The 26985-nt window shown below is 49.1% G+C and overlaps 1 protein-coding gene across 1 annotated transcript in view; it reads left to right on the forward strand.

Annotated features, from left to right (window-relative positions):
- LOC142591496 (fatty acid synthase-like) overlaps positions 1 to 26985 on the forward strand; it is a 188244-nt gene that overhangs the window by 16998 nt on the left and 144261 nt on the right. Inside the window, exon 2 of the mRNA XM_075703825.1 lies at positions 16926 to 17064. Coding sequence (XP_075559940.1) covers positions 16926 to 17064 — 139 coding nt within the window. The remainder of the gene's footprint in view (positions 1 to 16925; positions 17065 to 26985) is intronic.

Below are 26985 nucleotides of genomic sequence, written 5' to 3' on the forward strand. Positions count from 1 at the left end.
GCTAGATGGCGCACCCCCCTTCTGTCATGTGACGAGCTTGGGCCAATCTGGAGGTGTCATCTGGCGTGTGAAGCCTTTATTAGTAATAAACGGCCGCAGGTCGGCTGAGTCTTCGTTCCGGTTTTCATCGGGAGCAGTTAGCTCCGTGTCTCCTTCACTGCGCCGGCGCTAGCCGCGCGTTCGCCGGTCGGGGCCCCCCGCTTGCCTGCCGCTGCCGACACAACAGACTCCACAGAGCATGCTCCCCAACGCCTATTTTGCCCTCGAGGACTATGCGCGGACATGGTTTGAGAATCGTGAGGCGGCCTTATCGACATGGGACGAATTCCGACGCCAGCTAATCAGCACATACGCCAGCCTCGATCGCAATGAGCGAGCTGAATCTGCAATTCAGGCGAGAGTACAGCGGCCGAACGAAAGCGTTGCAATGTTTGTCGAAGATATCTGCCGACTTTTCCGAAGTGCGGATACATCCATGCCGGAAGAAAAGGTCAGGAACTTGATGCGTGGTGTCAAGCAAGAGTTATTCGGTGGCCTAATACGCAACCCACTAAAGACCGTCGCAGAGTTTCTCGCGGAAGCCATATCAATGGAAAAGGCACTGCAGCAACGAACAAGGCAGTACAACCGCGACGTGTCGACCCTATAGCGTGACCCTCTCGCTATACCCTTGGACAATACCGACGCCTTGCGGGAGTTCATTAGGCTTGTTGTCCGAGAAGAGCTCCAAAAGCTTCAGGTGGCTCCGGTATTGGTACCGCGACTTGCTCTGGCTGAGGTCGTTCGCGAAGAAATCAGGCAGGCAGTACAAGTCGCGGAGCGAAGCGAGGCACCACAGCCCGAGGTACGGCAGCCATAGTCTCGCATCTCGTATGCGGAAGCTGCGCGAAGTTCGTTGTCTGCGACTTTTCACGATGCGCGCCATGTCCCGGACTTTCATTGTGTGCGCTCCGTTGAACAAGCAAATGCCGACTTCAGGACTCGTCGCACGCCATTCATGGCTGAAACACGACCACCCCGAAAGAGCGACGTATGGCGCACTGCAGACCGGAGACCCTTGTATTTTCATTGCGGTGAAGCCACCGGTAAGGACACAGGGCGTGTCCTTACCGCCGAGCTGGGCTCCGTGGATTTTCACTGAATGCGCCGTGCCCGCGCAATGGCGAACGCCCCCTCGAGATTGAAGCCTACCTCGCGGACGCCAGGGGCTCGTTTGGCCCACGATTCCGTGACCCCCGGTCACCGTCACCTGCCCGATACAGGTCTTCCAGCCCCGTCTTCACGCCGAACGCAACAAGGCGCCGCTCACCCAGCCCTGCCTCCTGGGAAAACTAAGTCCAGCGACCTGCGGAGGTGAGGTCGCTGACGTTGCGAACGCTGAAGATCCTCCACTACGATGACCGCGAAATGACGTATTTGAGACGCAGAGAAAGCAGTGTAGTTCGGTGTCACTACCTTGCGACGTACCAGTTACCATAGATGACCACGGAGTCACGGCGCTAATCGACACGGGTACGAACACGTTTGTTATGAGCCAGAATCTCGCGCGTACACTGAACAAAGTTTCGACGCAGTGGACCGGAACTCAGGCAGGAGGGCGCCGCATAACTCTAATGGGCCGGTGCGCGGCACAAGTCAACATTCGGGGCTTCACGTACTTCGGCGACTTCGTCATTCTTCCTGAATGTTCAAAGGACCTTATACTCGGCATGGATTTCCTTCAGGCGGACGGTGCCATCATAGACCTGCACGAGTCCAGAGTTAGTTTCGCTACTACGCAAGCCGTAGCGAACAGTAACGACAACGACAGTGACATCGCGCTTAGCGTAGCTGACGATCACGTCACGTTGCCACCCAAGAGCAGCGCGCTTACCCTTGTCCGATGCGACATGGAAGACGACGCCGAAGGAATCGCTGAGGCCAACATGCCCCTGCTTCTTGAGCGCCACATTTGCATAGCCAGAGGGCTTCTTCAGTTGCGAAACAAATGTTCAGTCGTTTTGCTAACAAACTCCAGCAACGAGTATCGGCATGTGCCGCGAGGAACGACAATCGCATTTCTTCGCGAAATCACTGATGTTACTGACATTGCCACGTTGGAAACCGCATCGTCTCAGCAATCTGAGTTACCCAGCCTAAAGGAACGGATTCACGTTAACGCTGCTCTGCCAGACCATCAGAAAGACCGTCTACTGAGTCTCGTGAATGAATTTGCGGACTGTTTTTCAATATCGTCCAAAGTACGGCGCACGTCCACCACAAAGCACCGCATTATTATTACGGACGAGTCTGCACGTCCTGTTCGTCAGCATCCTTACAGAGTGTCTCCAGTGGAAAGGGAAGCGATCAAGCATCAGGTGAAAGAGATGCTCCAAGACGACGTGATCCAGCCGTCCACCAGGCCGTGGGCCTTCCCTGTAGTGTTAGTGAGAAAGAAAGATAACACACTAAGGTTCTGGGTAGATTACAGAAAGTTGAACAGTGTCACCAAGCGCGATGTTTATCCATTGCCCCGCATCGACGACGCATTGGATCGTCTACAACATGTCAAGTTTTTTTCTTCGTTGGACCTTAAATCAGGGTGTGGGCAAATCGAAGTTGATGAACAGGATCATGAAAAAACAGCGTTTGTGACACCTGACGGGCTTTATGAGTTCAAAGTTCTCCCCTTCGGTCTCTGTTCCGCACCTGCCACCTTTCAGCGGATGATGGATACCGTGCTTGCTGAACTCAAATGGCAAACCTGCCTCGTATATTTGGACGACGTCGTCCTGTTCCCGAGCACGTTTGACGAGCACCTCGCACGACTCGAGAGTGTCCTCGCTGCGATCTGTACTGCCGGCCTCACCATCAAGCCTGAAAAAATGCTGCTTCGGTTTCCAAGAGCTCAAATTTCTTGGCCATGTCGTTGGTCCTAAAGGCGTCCGACCGGACCCCGATAAGTTAGCTGCCGTCGCCGAGTTTTCGACACCCACAGACAAGAAGGCTGTCCAACGCTTCCTTGGTTTGTGTGCATATTATAGGCGCTTTGTCGAGGGATTTTCGAGAATTGCTGAGCCTATGACACGGCTTACACGCGACAATGTGCCTTTCATTTTGGGCGGGCGAGCAGCAGCAGTCGTTCAATAAATTGCACCAGCGTTTGCAAGCGGCCCCGATACTTGCTCACTTCGACGAAGACGCTGATACTGAAATCCATACTGACGCCAGCAATACGGGTCTAGGTGCAGTTCTTGTGCAGTGGCAAGCTGGTGCGGAACGCCCCATTGCTTATGAAAGCCGCAGTCTTACCAAGGTTGAGAAGAACTACTCAACCACTGAAAAAGAATGCTTAGTGGTTGTGTGGACAACTGGTAAATTCCGATCCTACTTGTACGGTAGACCCTTTAAGGCTGTCAGCGATCACCACGCCCTGTGCTGGCTTGCCAACCTCAAGAATCCTTCAGGCAGACTAGCCCGTTGGGGCCTGCGCTTACAAGAGTACGACATAACAGTTGTCTACCGATCTGGGAGGAAGCACAGCGACGCTGATTCTTTGTCACGTGCACCACTCTCTACGACGTCATCGGACTCTGACCATGACTTGCCATTTGTCGGCGTTATTGACGCCATAAAGATGGCTGAGCACCAGTGCGCTGACCCTGAGCTGCTGCCGCTGATCGAGCACCTTCAAGGAGTTGGAGGTGTTCTACCCCGCTCGCTCGTGCGCGGCTTATCATCGTACTACTTGCACAACAACGTCATTTACAGGAAAAACTGCGGAAGCGGTCCCAATACGTACCTCCTTGTCGTGCCGTCGGCGTTGCGCCAAGACATTTCGCAAGCCTGCCATGATGAGCCATGCGCGGGACACCTGGGATTCGCTAAAACATTAGCAAGGATACAACAGAAGTATACTGGTCCCGGCTTTATTCTTCTGTGAAACGGTACGTGAAGACCTGCCGCGATTGTCAGCGCCGCAAGAAATCACCAATTAAACCGGCTGGCTTTCTTCACCCTGTGGACCCTCCTCAAGCGCCGTTCCAACAAATAGGAATGGATCTACTTGGGCCATTCTCACTGACCTCTCCGCGCAACAAATGGATAGTCGTCGCTACCGACTACTTAACCCGGTACGCCGAAACCGAAGCTATCCCTCAAGCAATCTCGTATGAAGTGGCCAAGTTCTTTGTACGCCACATCGTGCTACGACATGGCGCACCGTCTGTTGTCATCACCGACCGCGGTACAGCATTTACAGCCGAACTTATGCAGGACGTTCTCCAGCTGACGCATTGCTCTCACCGCAAGAGCACTGCCTATCACCCTCAAACCAATGGATTAACGGAACGTCTGAACAGAACGCTGGCTGATATGCTCTCCATGTATATCGACGTAGAGCACAAGACGTGGGACGAGATTTTACCCTATGTGACCTTCGCGTATAACACTGCTGTACAGGAGACTACACGGTATACGCCGTTAGAGCTTGTATACGGGCGCCACGTCACGTCCACACTTGACGCCATGCTACCTCTGGCTGATAATAGCCCGACCAGCGAACACGTAGAAGAGTTCGTACAAAGAGCTGAAGAAGCCCGCCAGCTTGCTCGGCATTGTATCCGGAGCCAACAGCGTGCCGACACCCTTCGGTACAATCAGGGTCGACACGACGTCCATTACAATACCGGCGCCTTCGTGTGGGTATGGACGCCCATCCGTCGCCGTGGACTCTCGGAAAAGTTGCTCCGTCGGTATTTTGGTCCCTACAAGGTTACACGCAGCCTCAGTGACGTTACCTACGAAGTCGTCCCCTGCTGTTCTGACCCCGGTTCGCCCCGTCGTCGTCCTCGCGCTGAAGTTGTTCATGTAGTGCGCATGAAACCCTAATATGCGCGTACGTGAACGCCGAGATACACCTGAGGAGCTCCATTTCTTGTTTTGGTACTGTTATGAGAGTCCTCATGTGCATTAGAAAGGACTTATCAAATTGTGCCTAGTGATTTCGACTTTCAGAAATTCATCGCATGTGAAATATCCCTTGCGAAGCTGTGCATAACAGTGATTAATCTATATCTACAACTTTCAGACCGCATTTTAGTGGTAGCGCTGGTGGATATTTTCAACATAGATCATTTGATATATGTGTGGGAGGAGACTTCCACCGACAGGCTTGCGAGGGGGGATACGCAGAGACCATGAACTTATATAGAGGAACTAGAATTAGAGGAAGGAGGAGGAAAGAGAAAAGAAGAAGGCAGGGAGGTTAACCAGAATAACGTCCGGTTGGCTACCCTACACCGGGGGAATGGGAAAGGGGAAAGCAAAGATCACAGGGAGAGAGAGGAGGGAAGGAAAGAATGAAATTGTGGCAAGTTCGCTGACGCGTGCGGTTTTACAGAAATTGCCTTAATAGTCACAGGTGGTCGCACAAACCCGTCGTCCTTAAGAAACACAAAAGTGCCTTCACCGCTTTATGGGCCGACGGGTGATGGGGGCGGTGTTCCAGCAGCACCTGCACAGAAAGCGGCCGATTGTCCAGTTTTTGGAAAGCTGTGGCAAGTTCTTGTCTCTCTAGGGCATATCTTGGACAGTGGCACAGCAGGTGGTCGATGTTTTCTTTGGTGCCACAGACCTCGCATGCTGCACTGTCAGTCACCCCAATTAATGTAGAGTATGCCTTTGTGAAGGCCACTCCTAACCAAAGGCGACAGAGAAGCGTAGCTTCACGTCGAGGAAGTCCGGGTGGAGGTCGGAGCTGCAGGGAGGGGTTTAGTCGATGTAGTCGTGGAAGTCGTAAGTTTTGCGAGTTCCACTCGGTCACAGTGAGGCTACGTGCCAGGTGTCGAAGCTGCCTTGCAGCGTCAGTCCTCGAAAGCGGAATCGGAATGCTGTGCTCTTCTTGATGAGCTGTGCGAGCAGCGTTATCGGCGGACTCATTGCCACTGATTCCACAGTGGCCAGGTACCCACTGAAAAACGACTTCGTGGCCTTTTTGTTGGACATCATGGTGAAGTTTCACCACTTCGTATGTCAATTGGTCATGACATCCGTGTCGGAGAACTGTCTGCGTGCACTGTAATGCCGGTTTTGAATCACAGAACACAGCCCATTTTCTGGGTCTTTCCGAATCAATGAATTCCAGTGCTCGACGCAGGGCCGTTAGTTCTGCCGCCGTTGAGGTCGTGACATGCGATGTCCTGAACCGCAGTGTCATTCCTCGCGGTGGTATAACCACGGCACCACCAGAACTGCACGACGTAGTCGATCCGTCGGTATAGATGTGCACGTGGTTGCTGTACTTTTCATGCAGAAGAAGTAAGCTCAGCTGTTTTAGAGCAGGGGCCGGTAGATCTGTCTTCTTCTGTAGTCCTGGAATCGTTATCTCAACTTGTGGACGGCTCAAACACCACGGAGGAAACGCTGGCTTGGCCGCAGGTGCGTACCCTGAGGTAAACGACGCACGATGTGCACTGACAATACCGCTAAATGTCGAGCAGGGCCTTGCAGCAGTGAGGCTCGCCAAGTGGTGGGAAGGGGTCCTAGCATAATGCCTGAGATGCATACGCATTGTCTCAACGGCAATGTGCGTCGTGATCGGGTAATCCTGCGCTAGGGCAATGGTTTAAGCCGTTGATGCACTGCGTGGTAAGCCAAGACATATCTTAAGGGCTTGGGCTTGAATACTCTGAATCGTACGCAGGTTAGTCTTGCAGGTGTTGGATATTGCAGGCAGGCTGTATCGCAGGAATCCAACGAACAACGCCATGTACAACTGTAACATAGCGTGTATAGATGCTCCCCAACTTTTTCCTGCAAGGAACCTGAACAGGTGACAGATAGCAGTCAGCCGCTTTTTCACGTAATTGACGTGCGGAGTCCAAGACAGGTCTCTGTCAATTACGACTTCCAAGAACCTGTGGCTTCTGCTGTATGGTATAAGTTGTCCGTTAATAGATATGCCGTAACCAGACATTGGCTTCCTCGTGAATGCCACCATTGCGCACTTGCCGCATGAAATTTCAAGTCCTTGTTGACGAAGGTAGCAAGATGTCATTGTGGCTGCCTTCTGAAGCCGAGCACGAAGCTGAAATCGTGTCACACCTGATGCCCAAATGCAGATGTCGTCCGCATAGATGGAAAGTCGTACGGTGCTTGGCAGGTTGTAAACTAATCCACTGAGGGTGAGATTGAAAAGAGTCGGGCTAAGCACTCCTCCTTGAGGGACTCCTCGGCTACCGTAATGCTCGGACGTCGGGCCATTTTCTGTGTGCATGTAGAATGGTCTCCTCTGTAAGTAGTTGCACACCCACATATACATCTTACCACCAAGTCCGACGGCTTCTAACGTGCTAAGGATGGCTTCATGGGTGACATTATCATAAGCTCCTTTAACGTCTAGAAACAGAGCAGCAGATAGTCGCTTACAGGCCTTTTGGTGTTGCACAAATGTTATCAAATCAACAACGCTGTCTATTGACGAACGGCCCCGTCTGAATCCGGCCATAGCTTGTGGATAGATTTCATAGTACTCTAAGTACCATTCCAGACGTGTTAAAACCATTCTTTCCATTGTTTTTCCGACACAGCTGGCAAGTGCGATCGGACGGTAGGAGGAAATGTCCAAAGGCGACTTGCCAGCTTTGAGAAGTGGAATGAGGCGAGTTGACTTCCACTCTTGCGGAACCGTACCCGTCTGCCAGGAGTCGTTGTATAGGAGCAAGAGTGCCTTCCGAGCTTGGTCTCCTAGGTTACACAGGGCACGGTATGTAATGCCGTCAGGTCCTGGCGCTGAAGAACGCCTGCACAAAGCCAGCGCAGCTTCTAGTTCTTCCATAGAAAAAGGCCATTCCATGCGGGGATCGCGTGAGAACAGTGGGTCGTCGAGCGTTCCCGTACCCGTTCCATCGGAATTTGCCTCGCCAGCAATCTTTCTGCAGAAAGATTCAGCGACGTCAATATCTCTACATTGTAGATAAAGTGCCAAAGATTTAAACGGGTGGCGCTGACCAGAGGTTGTGCGAAGGCCACGAACAGTCCTCCATATAAGCGACAAAGGTTTTCGCGGATCCAGGGACTCGCAAAAGGATGCCCATTGTCGCGAAGCCAGCTTGTTCATGTGACGCTGTATTTTCTTTTGTGTTCGTCTAGCCAATCTCAAATCATGATTTGACTTCGTGCGTCTATATCTTCGCTCCGCACGACGGCGAATGGCTCGAAGTTCTGCTAGTTCAATGTCGAAATCGGTGCGGGAAGAACTCCTCGAAAGCAGATGCGTGGTTGTTTGTATGACATCCTTTATCGCGCCCTGTAGGTTATAAGAGGTGCCGCCACGACAACAGTCTTCCATTATTAATTTGTATTTAGGCCAATCGGTGCACTGGACGGTTCTGGAAGACTTGGAACTAGTCAAACCTTCGATCTTCAAATAGGTTGGGATGTGGTCGCTACCCCGTGTTTCTAAATCGGAAAACCAGTGCACTCTTCTCGAAAGCGACCGTGACACGAAGGTTAGGTCCAAGCAGCTGCTATACGCTGGTCCACGCAGATAAGTGGGGCTACCATCATTTGACAAGCAAAATTCCCGTTCAGAAGCAAAGGACACCAACGTTCTGCCTCTAGAGTTAACTTTGGAGCTTCCCCATAGGTAATGGTGGGCGTTAAAGTCACCAGTGAGCACCCACGGCTCTGGAGTCGATGTCAACATTCCCCGTAGGCGCTCACAATCTAGACGGCTTGCTGGAGATATATAGGCTCCAAGAATTGTAAACGTGAGCTTTTTCTTCTTCACTGTTAAGCAAACGTATTGATTTGCTTCGCCGGGAGGCACTGGGTGATGTACATAAGTCAAGTCACGGCGTATAAACAACAACCTTGCTGCACTCTCCGTAGGTAGAGGACAAAAATCACTCATACCCGGACAGTCTGATGGGAGCTGACAGGTTGGGCTCGCAAATCACGATAATGGGGAACTGGTGCGTAAAGACAAACTGTCTAAAGTCGGACATGCGTGACTTAAGCCCTCTGGCGTTCCACTGCAAGACAGATGCATGCTTGACTTCCTCTTGAAACGACGGCATCTCTCGGGCCATGGTTTTACCCTAGAGCCGCAAGCACCGGACTCAAGGTGTCCAGCACCTGCAGTGCGCTCTGTGCCGACGGGGTTTTCATTCTGCTCAGTAGAATGCGCATGGCGTCCATAAGTGACTTCAGCATCACTATGACTTGGCGATCCTCAGTCGTCGTCCCATCCGCGGTTCGTGAGGTCATTGAGGGCGGCGCACTTTGGTGTGACTCCGAGGCAGGTTGTGCTCTTGGAAGTGTAGGCCACTCTTCAGGAGGTGAGCGTGTTGCCGCAGTCTTCGTTTTCGCAGTATCTGTTTTTGTGGAAGTCGGCGTTGATACGGTAGCCGCTTTGCCGGAAGATGGCGGATATCTTTCAGTAGACGTAACTCTTCGTGCTGCTCTTCGGGGCCGATGTCGTCGTCGCCTGAGAGTAGCGGCAGCCTCTTTGTGTGTTGAATGGTCCCGTACCATACGTTTGAGTACTGCTCGCTCGTTCCTCACCCGCGGGCAATTATTGGATGAGGCCTCATGAGTACCATGGCAGTTAGGGCACTTTAACACAGTTGCGCGGCAGGCATCTGCTGAATGGGATTCGGCACACCGTGGGCACACGAGGTTATTCCTACAGACACCTTTTACGTGTCCCATCTTGCAGCATTTGTAGCATTGCAGGGGCTTCGGTATGTATGGGCGGACTGGATGGCGGACGTGGCCAACTTTGACATGTGAGGGAAGGCTGTCTCCATCAAACCACAGCTTCAGGCAACGGGTGTTGCCAAGTCTTGTGATGTGCGTGATAAGAGTGCCTTCTGTAGTTGGCTTTATTAATATTGGTAAGTCGTCGGTTGGTATAGAAATATCAACATCATAAATGACGCCGATAGTCCCATTGCAGCCAGTAGGTATCATGGATCGCACCTGTACTTTGTCGTTCTCCGTTACGTGCCGCAGGTTTTGCAGTGCACTACGGTGTAGAACATCTACTGCAAGGACATTCTTCCGTGCGTTTATTCTCACGTCTTTTATCTCATTTGGCGCGACTCCATCAAGAAACGCAGAAAGGACTTGCCTGTTTAGGAGTCGCAGATTTGACACTGGGTCCACAGGCATGAAGAGCATAGTGTGCGGCCAGCGCTGTGATGTTGTCTTCACGGTAGAGACACTTGGCGACGATGACTTCCGCAGTAGTCTTCTTTTTGTGGTTCGGCTCATGACACGCGTGAAATCGTCGTCCGACGAGTCGACGCTGTCCGAGTACAACTCGGTTGCCTCGCTGTCCGTGTCACTTGACGCATTTCCGCGTTTCCTGGACGCGACCGCACGTGATGGCTTGCTCCAGGAAGGTCTTCGAGGGCTTCTTCGTCCATAGCCACAACACGGGAGCGGCAGCTCCCAGATTTTGGAAATAAACAAAGCGATACAAAGGTACAAGCGTTCTATGATAGAAACACTAGTGTTACTATCATAGATAGTAACACTATGATAGTGTTACTAGAATTAGATATCCGCCACCACACAAAGCCCTCACAAAGGAGGAAGCGTCCAGTTGGCGCAGACTACAAACAAACTCCTTCCCCAACTTACACGTGCTCAATAAGATGTTTCCGACACATTACAGGGCCACCTGCCCTTGGTGCGGTGCCACACCTACACTCTACCACATCACCTGGGAGTGCGAACGCAACAAATCATTCCACAAACACGAACACCCGAGTGCGGAGCAATGGGTGAGTCGGCTCACCAGCAGCGAGCTCACGGCCCAAAGGGCCCTAGTGCAGCACGCGAGCGATGCAGTACGACTCAGTGGAGCCTTGGAATAGTGGCCCACCCTTGCTGAAGAGAAGTCTCAAGTCGCCAGCGCCAAGAAGATGAAGACGACAGAGACCTCGTAACCGCGAAACTCTTAAAAGACTCAATAAAAGTTTTCACTCACTCAATGCACACATTCTCTGGGGCAGTGATCATTGTGATGCACGTGGTAGTGCTATTGAGTGCACCATAGCTAAATGCAGCTTGGCAGTTTTAAACGATCGATCGCCAAAATTTATTCGTGGCTATAATTATTCAAGCTGCATAGATGTTACCCTATCTTAACTATATCTAGTGAATGGTGTGGGATGGACAACAGATGTGGAAACGCGCGGAAGTGGTCATTTTTCCATCTTGTAAATCACCCTAGCATGCACAATGATATCAGGCAGTACAGCAGACTAACCAATTGGAAAGTTTTTCGGTACCGCCTAACGGATGAAATTAATGAACATAAAACGATTGAAAGATTTACTGAATTTTTGCAGGATAATGTGAATATATGCACAATGAAGGTATTATTTCCAGAAGATTATGCTGCAGTTGACGCAGAGTATGAACACCTAAGAGCCATCAGACGCCGATCGGAAGGAACGCACCGACGGCGCGGACGTTTAGAAACATACAAGAACGATCAGAAAATCCAGAATGTAATGCGCAGACGCATGGAAAATTGAGGGAGACGTCGATGGAGCGATTTCTGCGGCACGCTGTCTCCTCACATGTCTGTTCCAAGAATTTTTTTAGTAATTTGTTCTTTAAAGGCACCCTAACCAGAGCCCATAGCAAATTTCGGTTATATCCTGGAACTTGTCATATGCCCTCTGAGGAGCGTTCAGCCGCAAGAATATTTTAAATTGGTTCATTAATAGCCGAGATAGAAATATTTCAATATCGCGAACTCATGATTTCAGGAGGCGAGCTTCACCGCAAATACAGACATTCTCTCCACTTGCCCTCGTCTAGTCTCCGCAAGCGAAATTCCTTCCCTGCGTTCTCTCATACCGAACCTCGAGGATCGCATGACGCTTACGTCAGGGGCCAGCCTTCATTTTTCTCTCTCCTCGCTTTTTTGCTCGCGGCGCACTTCCGCTGACGGTGTCACGCGCGAGCTGTTGCGTTCGTCTCGTTTCGCGCAGCACACGATTGTGCGCGCTGTGCACGAGGACACATGACTAGCGGTATAAGTTAGCCCTACGCGAACACTGAGGCAGACGCGAGCGCATCATAGAGCGTGATCGCGCGTTGGAACATGGTAGAAAATGGTGTAGTTTTGAAGCAGACGAAACGTAAGCAGACAAGCAGACGAAACGCAAGTACATCTCTCTTGCTGCGGTGCGAAGTAAAACAAAAACACGCAGACGTTCAGTTTGTGTGTTTTATTATTTCTCTAATCTTTAATTCGTCTAGCGATGCAACAGATTACACAAATACCAGACATTGCTTCGAATAATTCGCGAAGTGATGTGTCACTAAGAGCGACGTCACTGCAAAGACACATGTACGTAGGCGCACAAGCACGTATACGTCATCCCTCCGGCTTGGAGCGCGGCGCCCGCGAGGGGAAGTGCAAACGGCGTTTGGTTTGACATTCCAGCTCTTTCCGCGGAGGGTAGCGATGTAATACTTTGCAGACACGATCGTTAGCGCGCGTTGCATGCACGGCGCTTGTCGGCTCAAAATGGCCCTTCCTGGTGAGGGGCCCTTTAAGCGGACTTGTAACACAGAGCTTCCCATTTCGTGCTCTCGCTGTAGCCCGGGACACGTGTGAGTGAATAGTTGCAGATGAATTTTGCCAGCCTATTCCCAGACTTGCTTTTTCGTCACAATGTGCAGGATCTGTTAATTAAATAGTGTTGGCTAAGCATAAAATTAACGCTTGCTTTTGGGTACAACATTCTCAATTTGATCCTGCTTTCACATTAAGAGCTTGAATGTGCAGTTGCGTCATGTCGCCAAAAGTTTGCTCCTGGGCCGGACGGTATTACGTACAATATGCTAAGAAATTTCGGGCCGACAGGTATAAATGCTCTCTTAGACATCTATAATAATCGATGGATAGAATAAACTGTACCTGACTCTTTGAAAGTCGCTTGAATCATCCAAATTTCAAAACAGGGTAAGATGCCCTTGTGCCTTGAATCCTTCCACCTAGTTACCTTGACAAGTTGTTTATGGAAAGTAATGGGCAAAATTATTGACGTGCGACTTCAATGGTGGTGTAATGAAACGAATGTGCTGTCCAACTACTTAGCATGTTTTAGAGAACAGACAGGCACAATCGATGCAATATTAGATATAGTAACCTGTGGTAAAGTAACCTGTGATAAGAAAAAGTCGCACGGAGCGAAGTCCGGTGCCCGCGCCACTTACTCAACTGACCGGCCTCTGTGCGACTTTTTTTTGTTTCCTCGGATGAAGGATGACATTAAAGGACTCCGGTTGAAAGAGATTGATAGAACCGGAGGAATTGCAAGTGTTGGTAATGGTATGATATAGTGATAGATGTTTTAAATACGAAAGTTAAGATCGATGAGACAGGTCGCACGGAGCGAGGTCTGGTGCCCGCGACACTTACTCACCTGACCGAGCTCCGTGCAACTTCTTTTTGTTTCCTCGGATGAAGGATGACATTAAAGGACTCCGGTTTAACAACGTACAAGATGTGAGGGAGAAAACGACAGAGGAGCCATTAGGCCATCAAAACAGGCGAGATTGAAAAGCGTTTGGAAGAACGGAATCGCAGATTTGACGAATGTATCAAGTGTAATGCAGAGTACCTTCAAGGTGATAAGTACGTGGTCTTAGCTTTATTGGTTAGAGTGTCGCACACGTAATGTAACGACATGGGATCGTCCGCCTCCTGCGGCAAGTTGTTTTTTCATCCACGTTCATTGCCATTACTTTATAATTTCTTTATTTTAATTAGTAAATAAAAGTAATTTCCCCTATGTTGATCCCTGGTGTCGTTGTTTGTTGGCTTCTCATGATATGATTACTAAAAATCGGGCGCCTCGATTAACCCCCTTTCTTCTCGTTGAATCGTGTCCGTACTTTAGCGCAGATTCCGCCTGAATATGAATAACCAGTTAGTCGATCCTTTTACTGTAATATCCACGGTATTCATATAACATAACCGTAGCGACCGCCCACCTTCCGGGGGCTCTGGAATTCAAGGCTGTTGGGAGCAACAGCTGGTCACGGGTCGAGATAACCAAGAGATGCTTCGAATATTGTAGAAAAAAAAAAGAGAGAAGAGGGCGATGGGGTTTTGCGGTCGTTGCAGGCATAGGCAAGTGTACAATTTAAAGTTGGAATTTTTATGAATGAATAGTATAAACTAGATACATGAAATGATAAAATGCAGCAATCCAATAGCAAAACCTGATTAGGCTTTAGATGGCGACAGTTATCACGGAGAGAGCCTTTGTTGTGAGAAGGTATCTCACTTCCTCTAATCTTTGCTTTCCACAATTTATTTGCTTCTTTCTCGCTTAATATTTAACCCTTCTTAAACACCATTGCGGTAAAGCACTCCAATGGATGGCCCTTTGCAACTCCTAGCGTACCGTCCTTCAGGCACCATTTCATTCTGTCCTCTGAAAACATAATTTAACCGAATTTCTTGCATCTTCAAGGTTTTGAAAAAACGTATAGCTACAGAACGAATAAGACATTTCAAAGTTCCTTCAATGAGGTTTATGAAACTTAATGCACGCGCACTCCACACGAGACACGTTGCAAGAATGTCAAGTAGGACAACATCAGCCATATTACTTTCTGGATACTTGCGAAGGCATCTATCCAGCCACTTGAAAAATACGCCCTATGTAAAATATTTTGAAAAACAATACAAGAATTGAACCCTCTACATGACGGCACACTGATACTGAGAGCAAGCTTCCAGCATTGTACCTTTAAACTGCTTTCGCTAAAGGACATTAGATATATGTTACATTGTTAGATATATCAGATATACATTACAAATATTATATATTTACGTATAATACATACAGATTACATATATATTATATTAAAATTGTTTCAAGATGTATGCAATACGTTTGAATCATTATTTTCATCAGGCATTTTGGTTTTTGTGCACTACCTTGGCATCCACATTAGTGAACACAGAGCCTCAAGGGGGCATAGCCAGAATTTTGAACCCAGCCTGGTAAAAGCCCCTTTCAACATGAAGGAGTTTCGCACTTCTAGCTCGAGCACAATTAGAAAAAGAAAGTAGACTATAATCTTTGTATATGGCTCCTCATCGAAAAAAGAATGCAGTCTGCGGATAGAACCTTCGAAGCTGTCACACAATTTTACAATATCATATGTCACCATATTTTACAAGTGATAAACTTCGCGTGCCGAGAAGTATCAGTAGGCGAAAAATGTAATGAGGCTTTTTTTCTTCTCCACCTTGCCGCACAAACCGTCCCAGGTCTTCCATGTGGTCTTGCTCATCGGTATGCGGAATGTGTTGCAGAAGACCGACGGACCTGGCTCGTGCTGTCTTCTAATGTCTTTTGCGACTATGTCCGGAAATTTGAAAGGAAGACATGCATATGGAGCTTGAAAGGATGACCTTCGTGGCATGTTTGTGCTGGAAGAAAAAAAAAAGAAGAAAGCGCAGAAATGATTCGGTCCTATCTAATGGAATGCCAAGATATTCACTCAGCGAGAACTGTAGCGAGTATTCAGAATTATTGCGATACAAACAAATTGAAAGGTTAACTGGTGAGCAGTCGAGAGAAGTACGAGGCGATTAGAGTATCGGTGAAGAAAAAGGAAAGAGATTGATAGAACCGGAGGGATTGCAAGTGTTAGTAATGGTATGATATAGTGATAGACGTTTTAAATACGAAAGTTAAGATCGATGTGAGACAGGTAAAAGTCTATGTAGCGATAGATGTAGTAATACATGATTGTATCAAGCAATCCTGACAGCTATATGTCGCTGCCCTGTTTCAAAAGGCTTGCCAATAAACATCATCACTATCATTATTAGGGCGGTTTAAGTTATTTTTATTAAAGGCGACCAGAAATTTTTCCTTCTTCGTGAAAGCGAGGCAACGAAATGCGTATGGGCTCTTCAGGCGCCCTGTCCACATTCGCGAACGCGGCTTGTCTTTGCCAGTTCTGTAAATGGCGGCCAAGAAAAATCAGCGGTCACTAACGTTCAGGCTAATTGAGCCCCGTGAATACTTTACGTGTCTTTGCCATTTACAATGTGCCCTGTACTGCTGCAGGACAACAGGTTGCTGAATGAGCTACCATGTTTCACAGGACGTTCGGTGTGATGCGTACCAGCAACAATATAAAAAAAAGACATTGTCTTTGTGCGTAATGCATGCAGTCAATAATGAGCGGCCCGCTTCGTGAAGACTCACGATCTGCAGGACTTCATTAAAGTTTTACCGTACCATACCAATAATGAAACTGAGCATGTGTTTAAAGGATGTGAAAGAGAATTTTGTACAAAGACGGAGCGTTCCTGACTGCCCAATAATTAGATAATTAATTACTTCCCAGTTATGATGACTCATCAGATAATGCACAAGGCTTCATCGTATTGTCTTTTAATTGCAGTTTTAATTACGGAGAGTCACCTCGAGGGCGTTCTCAAAAAAACCTGCGAAGATGGAGGTAAGGAGGCGAGTACAAGACTCGACTGGTTACGAATGCGTGCGCCATCCGCAAGGCGTCTGTGCACCGTAACCACCCGCGTTTATTACTGGAAATCCGGCGGACCATGGGCGGCCCACCTGGTCCCCCACCTTGCGCAGTTTAGCCAGTGTTGTGTCGACTCGGCGGTGTTTTTGAATAAAGAGACCCAGTACTCTGATCTCATTGTGTTCTGTGATGGGTCCGTTTGCTAGGGACAGATTTTGGTAGTGCACTTCGGGGTGGGGCGAGTGTGCACAAATTCCGATTTGGCCGGGGACCATCGAAGGCGGCAGCAGCTGGCGTGGGCGACCACTATCTCCGCCGCTTGCTACATTCAGAAATACATTCAGAACCGGAGAAATTGCAGAAGTCTGCTGTGTTGTTTTCTTTCTCCTTCGCAGACAACCATGTCGGACGAAGACATTGTGATCACGGGCTTCTCGGCCCGCTTCCCCCAAGCTGATCACCTGGCTGAATTCAAGGAGAAGCTCTACGCGGGGGTCGATATGGTCACCGTGGATGACTCTCGCTGGCCTCCAGGTGTGTTTCATGGCGCTTAGTCGCGCCGCAGCTTTCATTGACGAATCATTGCCTCATTCTGGGCACTTTGTTCTAGATAGGTAGACAGCTAGGCTCCTGCCACGCGTTGTTTTAATGATAATAATAATAATAAAAAAGCTGTGGGAGCGATGGGGGAATCGAACTTCTGCCGTATTGAAGAGCCGCCGGGTGCTTGAACTATTAGGCCACGTTCGCATTTTTTTATTACATGGGAGTAAAATATTTCCCAAAAGCAAAGCGTTACGGAAATTTAAGTTGCCTCATAATATGCACTCAAAAGTCATGTAAGCAATGCAAGCGTCCCATTGAGACACCCAGACCGGCGGTGCTTCTTGTGCTGCGTGCACCCTTTGAACGTAAGCAGCAGATCCTCGAGAGAAAAAAAGATCGAGTGCTTCGCGGTGGATCAGCATGCCTGTCACCCATTCCACATTGGCATAGGCTATACAGGGCCAGTAACACGAACATGGCATAGGGTGGGTCGCAGTAACCTTTAAATGGTAGTAAATTATTTGTATATGGTGTGATACCTAAATATTCTTTACGCGTTTTTTGCAGAGTGTCCCAGAAGAACACAACACCCCTACGCTCTATAAAACAGTGATGTATCGTCTCAACACGCGGAAACAAGGGACACTTTGTCGACCACGGTACACTACAGTCCCTTTTCTGCAGCCAAGATTTGTCAGTATGGCTGGCACGCATACTCCCCTCGCTCAAAAACTAGCCAGGGGTGCAACATTGTCGCATTTGCTATCCCGGTCGCTCTGATTGGCCCAAAGAGCTGCTACGGCCTCTCTGATTGGCTCAAAATGCCCCCATTACCGAATATGACAACATCGCGGAATTCGACTATGTCCAGGATACGACTGCAGCTTTTCGAAACACTTGACGCGTGCGTCCCGTGCCGCTTCTGCCATTTTCTCCTCTTCTTTCCTGACAAATAACTCGCCCTTTGGAGCGCTGTGTCATAAAAAACTGCGTTGGGGATAAGACCACATTCTCCAGAACTTTTCCTCGTAGCAACTAATGCTACGTAGAAATAGTCCGACGTTTTATCGCCTTCATGACTGTTCCCAGGTCGATCACGCTATAGAATTTATTTCGCCGGAGTACAAAGACGATCGTCGTTTTAACGCGGAACCACATGACATTGGAGTGGCACGCAAGGATCTATAGCACTTAGTCGCACATCGTGTCGCAAAAAGCGTCAACCTCTCGTTTTCTCTCGTCAAATATTTCTGTCGAACCTAACGGTCACCATTTCAAAAATTCGGGTCACCGGGTCCCGTAGCGATCACGCCGCTGCCGCCACGCGATCGTCGTCGGCGTTCTGGTCGTCGTACTGCCGTCGTCACTTACGGGCACGCTCGCGTCATACACCCAACAGCTACGCATATTTACGCAAAAGTGTTGGCCCACCTCGTAACGCTATGCGGAATTACTAACAATGCTGGATAGCCAGCTACCCGCAAAATACTTCGCATAACGTTAATCTCCAGAGTGCGTGGGACCTGGACAATTTTTTGTTTCTTTTTATTTCACTGCTACCAGTTAGAAGGTTGAAATCGGTTTTCTAGTTTGCGATGTTATGAGAGTGCGAGAAAACATTTCACCGGTAGGGGCTGCTCACAAATGACATTCTGGCCATTTCGATCATCTTGTAGGGTTTGCTGGGGTAGCCACTTCACTCGCTGCTTCTTACAGCGGTGATCATCTACTACGGGAATAACGACTACGCGTAGTTGCGCTATCATCTGTCGGAGCTCGTCGAAACCCTTCTTCATTTGAAGACTTGGACGGCTTTTCTCGTCTCGTTTATACCCCTCTCGCAGGCCGTTACTCTTTCTTCGAGCGCTAGCGTTGTCGGTTCCGGCTAGTTCGCCTTCTCGGTGCACATGTCCTCGGCTACCTCTTCCACTGCCAGGGGAACGGGCGCGCTTTCTCGCCCTGGTGACGCATTTCGGCTTTGTTCTTGTGTTAGCATTTGCGCGAAAGTCGGCTACCCCTACGCGTAGTTCCTATACTACAAGGCCGGTAGCGCCTGTACGGTAAGGGTCGCATTTTTGCCAGCGCCTCAAGGTACCTTCATAGTTTGCTTCCTCTTAATGTTGTTGCCTCTGTGGTTGGGGAAGCAGCGTTCCACCAAGCTCGCCTGTGGCTCCTCAGGGCACGCGTGAGTCGCGGTCTTCCACCTACCATGCCTCTTAACTAAGACGATATGAATGTATGAAACGTCATACTCCCTAACCGTGTTTATCGCTCTTCTTCCTTTCCTTGACCGGGACTCGCACAGAACGTGCCACCTGATGGTTCAGTAGGCGACAGCGACGCCTTGCATAACATTTCCACACTTGAACAAAAAAAGAAAAAGTTGTCCAGGCACTGCCGACGTAGTCCTTCATTTCCGCACTGTCTTGTTGCGCTTGCTTTTGCGTGCTTCAAATCCCGATAGATCGTTCACTGAAGTGTGTTGCGTACGCTCCGGAGGAAGTAGTTCAGGGTGGTGTGCTTTTTTTTTATCGCTATCCGCTGATGAGGTGCCAGGTTGTGATGGCTGAAGTAATTTCGATACGTAACAGTTTATCAGACGTCGGTGACTAGTTTATAACAGCAGAAGTACTGGATTTCATTTTCTTGACATCTTCTGTGTGAACTGCGGCGAACTTGGACAGCCTCACACACGCGCATTTTCAAGCATGTACAAAAGTGGTCCGAGACTTTTCAATAATTCTTTTTGGGGTAAATAGCTGTGGAGACCACATTCGATTAATTCCAGATAATTTAACCGCCACGAAATTACCACCTGTAAAGTTTAATTGCTTGGCCCCGCGTTTTTCCTTGGGTGTAAATCATCGAACTCACTTGCCGTTTGCTTACACGTTATGGCAAAAGCAGAAGTGCCCTCGACGGGTTGCTGCTGAAGCATTTGTCAGGCAGTTCTTCCACATATCCACTCTCCAAGGCTGGCACCTGCGAAGAAACGCTGGTGCAGCTCCGTAGCCTCGTACGGAGTACAGCGGTACATTCGCCGGTAATGAAGCATTCCCGTTTTAGAGCGCAGCTCTTTGGCGTCCGTTCCTGGGTTTCGCGTCGTCGTCGGCGTTGTCGTCGGCCTCGTAACCAGCTCCGCCCCCCTTTCATCCCCCCAGCGCTAGCAGCGACCGACTGATACCGCTGGATGCCGCTGACGCCGCTAGAGAGTCAAGATAACGTGACTGCATAGAACACCGTCGCCGCCATGCAGAAAGAGGAGGAAAGGGTCCCCCCCCCCCCTGTTCTTGTGTGGCGGATAGGGTGCTCTTCAGTTGCCGACGCGCCGGTTATTTCACGTAGGCCCCGGCACGTCGACGAATACGTGACCACCTTCCCACGGCTAGACCTGGTTCTTAGCGCTGCGGAAGCGAGGGTATCATATTGTTTGTGTCGGCATCGGCGGCGTTGTCCCTGAAACCAACTCCGCAGCTGGGGTTGACTCACTATCGGCGTCAGCGGCATCAGTCAGTCGCTGCTATCTCTTCCCTCCTCCCTTTATCGTGTTGTCCGCTTGCTGCGCGCGCTTCTGCCCCCATCGTTTGCCGCTGGGTGTACACGCCGCCCCCCTCCCCCCTCTTCCTGCGAGTCTCCGGTTGTCAAAGCGCCGGCTCGAACTTAATTCCTTTCTTCGCTCCTCCTCCAATGCAACCCCTGTGCGGTGGCAATCAGAGAGCCAGATCGGTGGCGGCGGATCTGAGCTTATGTTGTTCACAAAGGTCTAGCATTTACTTCCCGTTGTTGTCGGTATAGCCATCTAAATCCTGTATGTTGGCATTCATGTCACCTAATAGGACGATTTCAGCACCATTTCCGAAACCCTTAATATCAGCGCTTATGTATTCCACTAACTCTTTATTCTTCTCTGTGCAACTGTTTCCGGTCCACAAATACGTACCGCCAAGCCAAGTTTTTCTCCCACTCATTGTACCTGATAACCAAAGATTCTCTTGACTTTGTGAATTTACTCTTTTCCATTTGGCTCCCTGATGGACGAGCATTCCGACTTCCCCTCCCTTTCTTTCCGACTTAGTTCTGTTGCACGCTTCCCAAACATGATTCTCAATAACTGGCGGCTCTTCTGAGTCTCTAAGGTGCGTTTCTGTAACCGCATACACCCCTATTTGTTCGCTATTTAACTGCTACTCAATCTCTGCCCACTTTTCCTTTCTTCTGCCACCCTGCATGTTTATGTAGCCATTATATGACGAGCTCTCTTTCTTGCTTTCCTCCTTTTTCTGTTATCGACGGTGATCCTCTTCTGAGGTTCCCCTATGGGACCTTCTTCATTGCCACCTACTCTGGCCTCCTGAGCGCCCGCGGGCCCCCTAAAATAGCAACAGCGCGACCAGTAAGTCGCCAGCCCACTTCTCGTGCAAACCTGTAATTGAAGCGGATCCCGTCTCGTTGAAAACCACCACACCTTCTCACTTCTTTGTTTACTTCGACAACCTCGAAGCCTTTCTCTCGGCTCATTTTCCATATCGCCTCATTAGCAGCCTCTACGGCTTTTTGTACATGACTGTCACGTACAGGCACCTCCGGCCCCGTGCAGGCCATGATCTGCACCTGACGGGACAGCTCGCGCAAGTCGTCCACCCCGTTCGTCAAGCGCTGGGCTAGTCCTGTCTCTTTCCTGTTTAGGACGTCATTTAGCCCACCTGCTACTATGACAAGGTTGCGCACGTGGGCATTTTCCGCGAGCTTTGCCTTTGCTCGCTCGATGACAGAACCCAGCACCCGCACCGGAAAGGTCCCTACCGCCACTTTTTTATCGCCTTTCACCCTCTCCACAATTGCTTCTGAGCACCTACCCAGGTTTGAGTCGCCGGCGATATTCACCTGCTTCCCTTTGTCCTTTTCCGCGTGATTCGTACTTGGCAAGGGGCATTGATCCATGCGCTCCTGCTTTTCCGCGTGGCGGCCTCACGGTAGGTGCCGCTCTTCCTAGCTAACCCCCCACAACGTTGCCCGCATTCTACGTACTTTTCTGGCACTCCCTCTCCTGTCACGTTGGGAGACTGCGTTTCATTGTCACGACCATTCTCGTTCACAATGGCGGCCCTATTCAGCTTTTCAGGATCATATCTCATACGAACGCCACCTCTCATCACTTTCTGTAGTAAAAACTAATAACTGTAGTTGAAAAGGGATAGTCGGCCAAAGCATACGTGACTGGTCGCGCAATGCTGATAGCCACCTTTTCTCAAGCTTTCTCGGGAAAAGTGACGGGCTGCATTGAAGCTGCAGACGGACGGGTGAACTGGTCACGTGACGGCGGCGCCACATACGTGAACACACGATTTTCAACGTGGCTATCCATGCATAGCCACCAATAGTACTTTCGAGGTTTGGTGCGACTGTTTCCTGGGTGTGGTCGTGGACCAAATCCATGGGATGGGGCGTCGAAGTTGTTGGAACCGATGCTAAACTAAAACGCTAAATCTTTACGCAGAAAGTTCAGCACGTATATGGAAGTAAATCAGGAGCTGGATAATTTGAGTGCAAACTTCATCGCTGGCACTTGCTTCTTGAAGCTTTAGCATCGTGATTACTGGGGACACCAGGCGGAAAAATCCGGGAGTTTTGCGGTTTGGAACTATCAATGAGTAGTGCGCAGGGAGCGCCAGCCACGACGTTTGCGCTAGCGTTTCTGTATTCCACGGTGTAGTTGTAGCACAGCAACAGTGCAACCTACAATAGACGATGACCTGTGCCGTTCGTTGAAAGAAGCGGGGCTAAAGCAACGTGGACTGTTCGCTAGATTTTCGCAAAGCCTAGCAGTGCTCAGAAGCCCAGTCGCAGAAAAAGGCCTCGGGTATGCCGACTCACTAAAAGATATATATTTTGGGGTTTTATGTACAAAAAATCATGACATGATTATGAGATACGCGGTAATGTGGTACTCCGGATTATTTTGACCAACTGCTTTTCTTTAACGTGCGCCCAACGTGCAGTACTCGAGCGTTCTTGCATTTCACTCCTATCGAAATACAGCCGCTGCGGCACCCGATCCAGTACTTCCGTTCATGGGGTTGCAGAGTACGTGAAGCGAATGTCATGTTTTGAAATCATCTTCCGTTACCCTGCTGAAGTGCAGTGCCCAGATCATACATACAGTACAGATACAGATCATACATAGAGTGTCACAGTAGTGACGTACACTGTGTTACTTCTCAATAAGGCAATGAACATTCCTCGGACGTTTCCCACGAGGCCGTCCTTTCATCAGCACGCGCCCAGACGGCGACGAGGCCCGACAAAGACTGACGCGCGAACAAATGAGCTCACTTTGAGGCGACAACTGCCGCCCTCCTTGGAGGTAGTAACTACCAAGAAGATCATTATTACTGAACGTGGCCCTGACAAGATGAACTAGTTGATGAAAGGGGCTAGCGTCGAAGGCTACCGTGGGAACAGCGTAGGCCTCGGTTTCCCAGGTTACCACGCATTAGCTGTGATTGATCGCCATATGCGGTGTCGAAGGTGCAACATAGGAGGAGGAGCCGGCGGAATGGTGCGATGTCCTGGGAGGATTTTTCGACCAAATTCGAAGTTGTGATTGGTCGAGATACAGTCATTAGATTCTCTAGTCTACTCCCCTAGGGAAGACAACTGTTTTAAAAGCGGAGACCTTCGGTGCAGATGTGTGCTGACGTGTCCGGATATGAACTCAGACGCTTAATGTCCTCCTACGCGGAGTGGACTTCCTATCCACAGCGAGTGTAAATAATGTTAAATAACACTTTTTTCCTACATTCCTACTACCGGACGTACTCGTGAATGTGCCGGGTGGATTCTTGGCCTAAACGACACCTCGAGCCGCAACTAGTTGGCAGCGGTGAGAACAAGAAGGCAGTCCTCACGATCTGGGCTCAGCGGACCTGGGAACGTGGCTCCGGGAGACACGACTTTCGCAAGCTTGCGGCAAATTGCGGGCGGAAGAGCGACTTCTGTGGTTCCGGGATCACCAGAGTCCCTCTTCGTGGCTCAGGGCGGCACAACCATCGTATTAACGGCTTAGACGACTCGTGGAAACTTGAAGGAAGAGTAGCAGAAGACAGTCCTTACGATCTGGGGTTGAACCTAGCTCCGGGAGACACGACTTTCGCAAGCTCGAGATTGGGTGAGTGCTGGAGCGACTACGTTTTACCGGATGATAAGAACAGAGTTCTATCGGGCAATTAGCTGTGATTGCTCGCCACCGAGTGTACGGTCAATGCAGGTGAATTTGTACTCGGCTCTCAAAAAAGCATGGATATCACAGTGTTCAAAAAAAGACGAGCTGTTATGGTTGGCAGCAGAGCTCGTTACGGAGATTAGCCATAATTTGAGGAAGCCCGAAAATCGTGCTGCGATTGACGAAGTGAATTTAGAGGAGGACGAGCTCACGGATGCCTGGGAAAAGATATGCTGCGAGAGGAAAGAAAAGGAGGAGAAGAAGGAGGGTGAGAAGGAAGAGAAGAAGAAGCACGAAAACAGGGAACAAAAGCAGCCGGAAATTGAGCTCGAGAAAATTAAAACTAGAGCAAGCTAGATTAGCGCCCAGTGTGGATGTGGCCCGGCCACAAACGGAAAGCGTGAGATTGACGAGTTTGCTTAAGCCGCACAATACAGGCGACGCCGTCGGTGTCTACCTGGTGAATTTTGAACGGATGTGTGAGAAGCAGTCATTTCACCAGGATGCATGGCCGGAGCGGTTGCTTGCTTTGCTGCCGGGAGAAGCGTCGCCAGTCGTAGCCCGACTGAGCGCAGCCGAGGCAGGCGTGCACAGTTCCGTGAAGTCGAGTTTGCTCGGGAAATACAGGCGTTCCACAGAGGAATTTCGGAGGAGATTTCGACAGGAAAGAAAGGAGCCTCATGAAATCTTTGGTGAGTTTGCGTGTAGCCTGTAGGACAATTTTTCAGAGTGGGTGAAAGGAGCAGGTGCAGACAACGTCAGTAAACTGTCAGATATAATCTGCGTAGAGCAGTTTTACGAGACCCTGACGGAACAAATGTGCCATTTGTTCCTCGACAACCCTTCCCTTTTATGGCTCCAATCACCGTCACTGCCGAAGATATCGCGAACCTCATCACGAATCTTAAGGTTTCTACTTCAGCTGGCATTGATCACATCAACTCTAAAATACTGAAGAATGCTACTTATATTTCCAGTCGCATTCTGTGTCTCCTCTTTAACCAGTATGTATCATCAGGTGAGCTGCCTAAGGAGTGGAAGATTGGTAAGGTAGTTCCCCCATTTAAATCCAGGCGACAAGCACTCGCCCTGTAATTATCGACCCATTTCACTAACATGCATGTGCTGCAAATTACTTGAACGTATTATAGCTTCTCATATCTACGGTCACCTTGAATGTAATTTTTTTTTTCTCTAATCAGCGTGGCTTCAGAAAAGCCTACTCACGTGACACAGTTATTTGAATTCACGACTGACTTTCACTTTAACATGAACTCTAACGATCAAACCGATTGCCTCTTTCTTGATTTCGCGAAGGCGTTCGATACTGTACCTCGTTGCCGTTTAATTTCGAAATTGTCTGCCTTCTGTGTTGATTCAATAACACTCTCTTTGCTACGTAACTTCTTGTATTCGCGTCAGCAATTTACAGTGGTCAACAACATTTCGTCTAACCTTTGCGATGTCACGTCCGGTGTCCCCCAAAGAAGTGCGCTAGGTTCATTACCATATTTAATGTGCATCAACGACTTGCCCACTAGCCTTTCATCCTCAGTTAGGTTGTTCGCTGACGACTGCATCATCTACCGCAATATTAAATGTTTCAATGATCATCTTACTCTCCAAAGTCACTTTGAACTAAACTATAGGTGGTGCGTAACTTGGCAGATGTCCCATAACGCCTCCAAATGCAAGTTGACCTCGTTTAGTAGAAAGCGCACTAAGTCAGTGTTTCACTATTCGATTAATAATGCCATAGGTTCGGCTGCTCCATCGTACAAATATCGCGACGTTTATCTTTCATCGGACTTATCCTGGACAACGCATGTAGCAAATGACTCATCCAAAGCTTCTCAATCTCTCGGCTACCTGCTTAGAAACTTGCGTAACGCGCCTTCTAATGTACGACAACTGTCATATCTTACTCATGTTTGCCCACAACTACAATACGTTTCATCGACATGGTCACCATATCAAGATTATCTAATCCGTATGTTGGAAGCCGTTCAGAAAAGGGTAGCCAGATTCACCCCTGACAACTACGGCTATCATTCGAGCATTACCCGAATAAAACAAGACTTTGCATTGCAGTCATTGCTTTTTTTGTGTCTGTTTCACAGCTACATTTATAGTAATAACCTTCACTGTTTGCCGCTTCATGCTCTTGTGCGCACATCTCGTCGCATTAACAACGCACTTAGTTTCATGCGCATTCATGGTCAAACGCAGGCATTTAACTCATCACCACTACAAAAAGCTATTGCACATTGGAACAGTCCCCGGATCACATTGCATCCATCTACAATCATGAAACGTTCCGTGATAACTTGAATTCATTGCGTATTGATATTGTATAACGATGTTGCACTACGGTATTTTTGTCATGTAATTACTGTTGCCTCCCTTACTCAATGTCATTCAATGGGCCTGTAAGTTAATGTGAATAAATAAATAAATAAATAAATAAATAAATAAATAAATAAATAAATAAATAAACGGGTGCATACGGCTTCGTTGGATACATTCTTGGAATATGCAAGTTCTGTGCCCGATGGGTGGGCTATGCGGTGTGAATAACGTCATATATCAGTGCCAATCGAAGCGACGTTTACTCTAAGCTAGCGGTATGGCATAATGCTTCGCCGAAATTCTGAGCAATTTAGGTTGCTTGTCCCGAATGCAAAATA

Source organism: Dermacentor variabilis, chromosome 8 (assembly GCF_050947875.1).
Source record: "Dermacentor variabilis isolate Ectoservices chromosome 8, ASM5094787v1, whole genome shotgun sequence".
In the NCBI taxonomy this organism is placed as follows: domain Eukaryota; kingdom Metazoa; phylum Arthropoda; class Arachnida; order Ixodida; family Ixodidae; genus Dermacentor; species Dermacentor variabilis.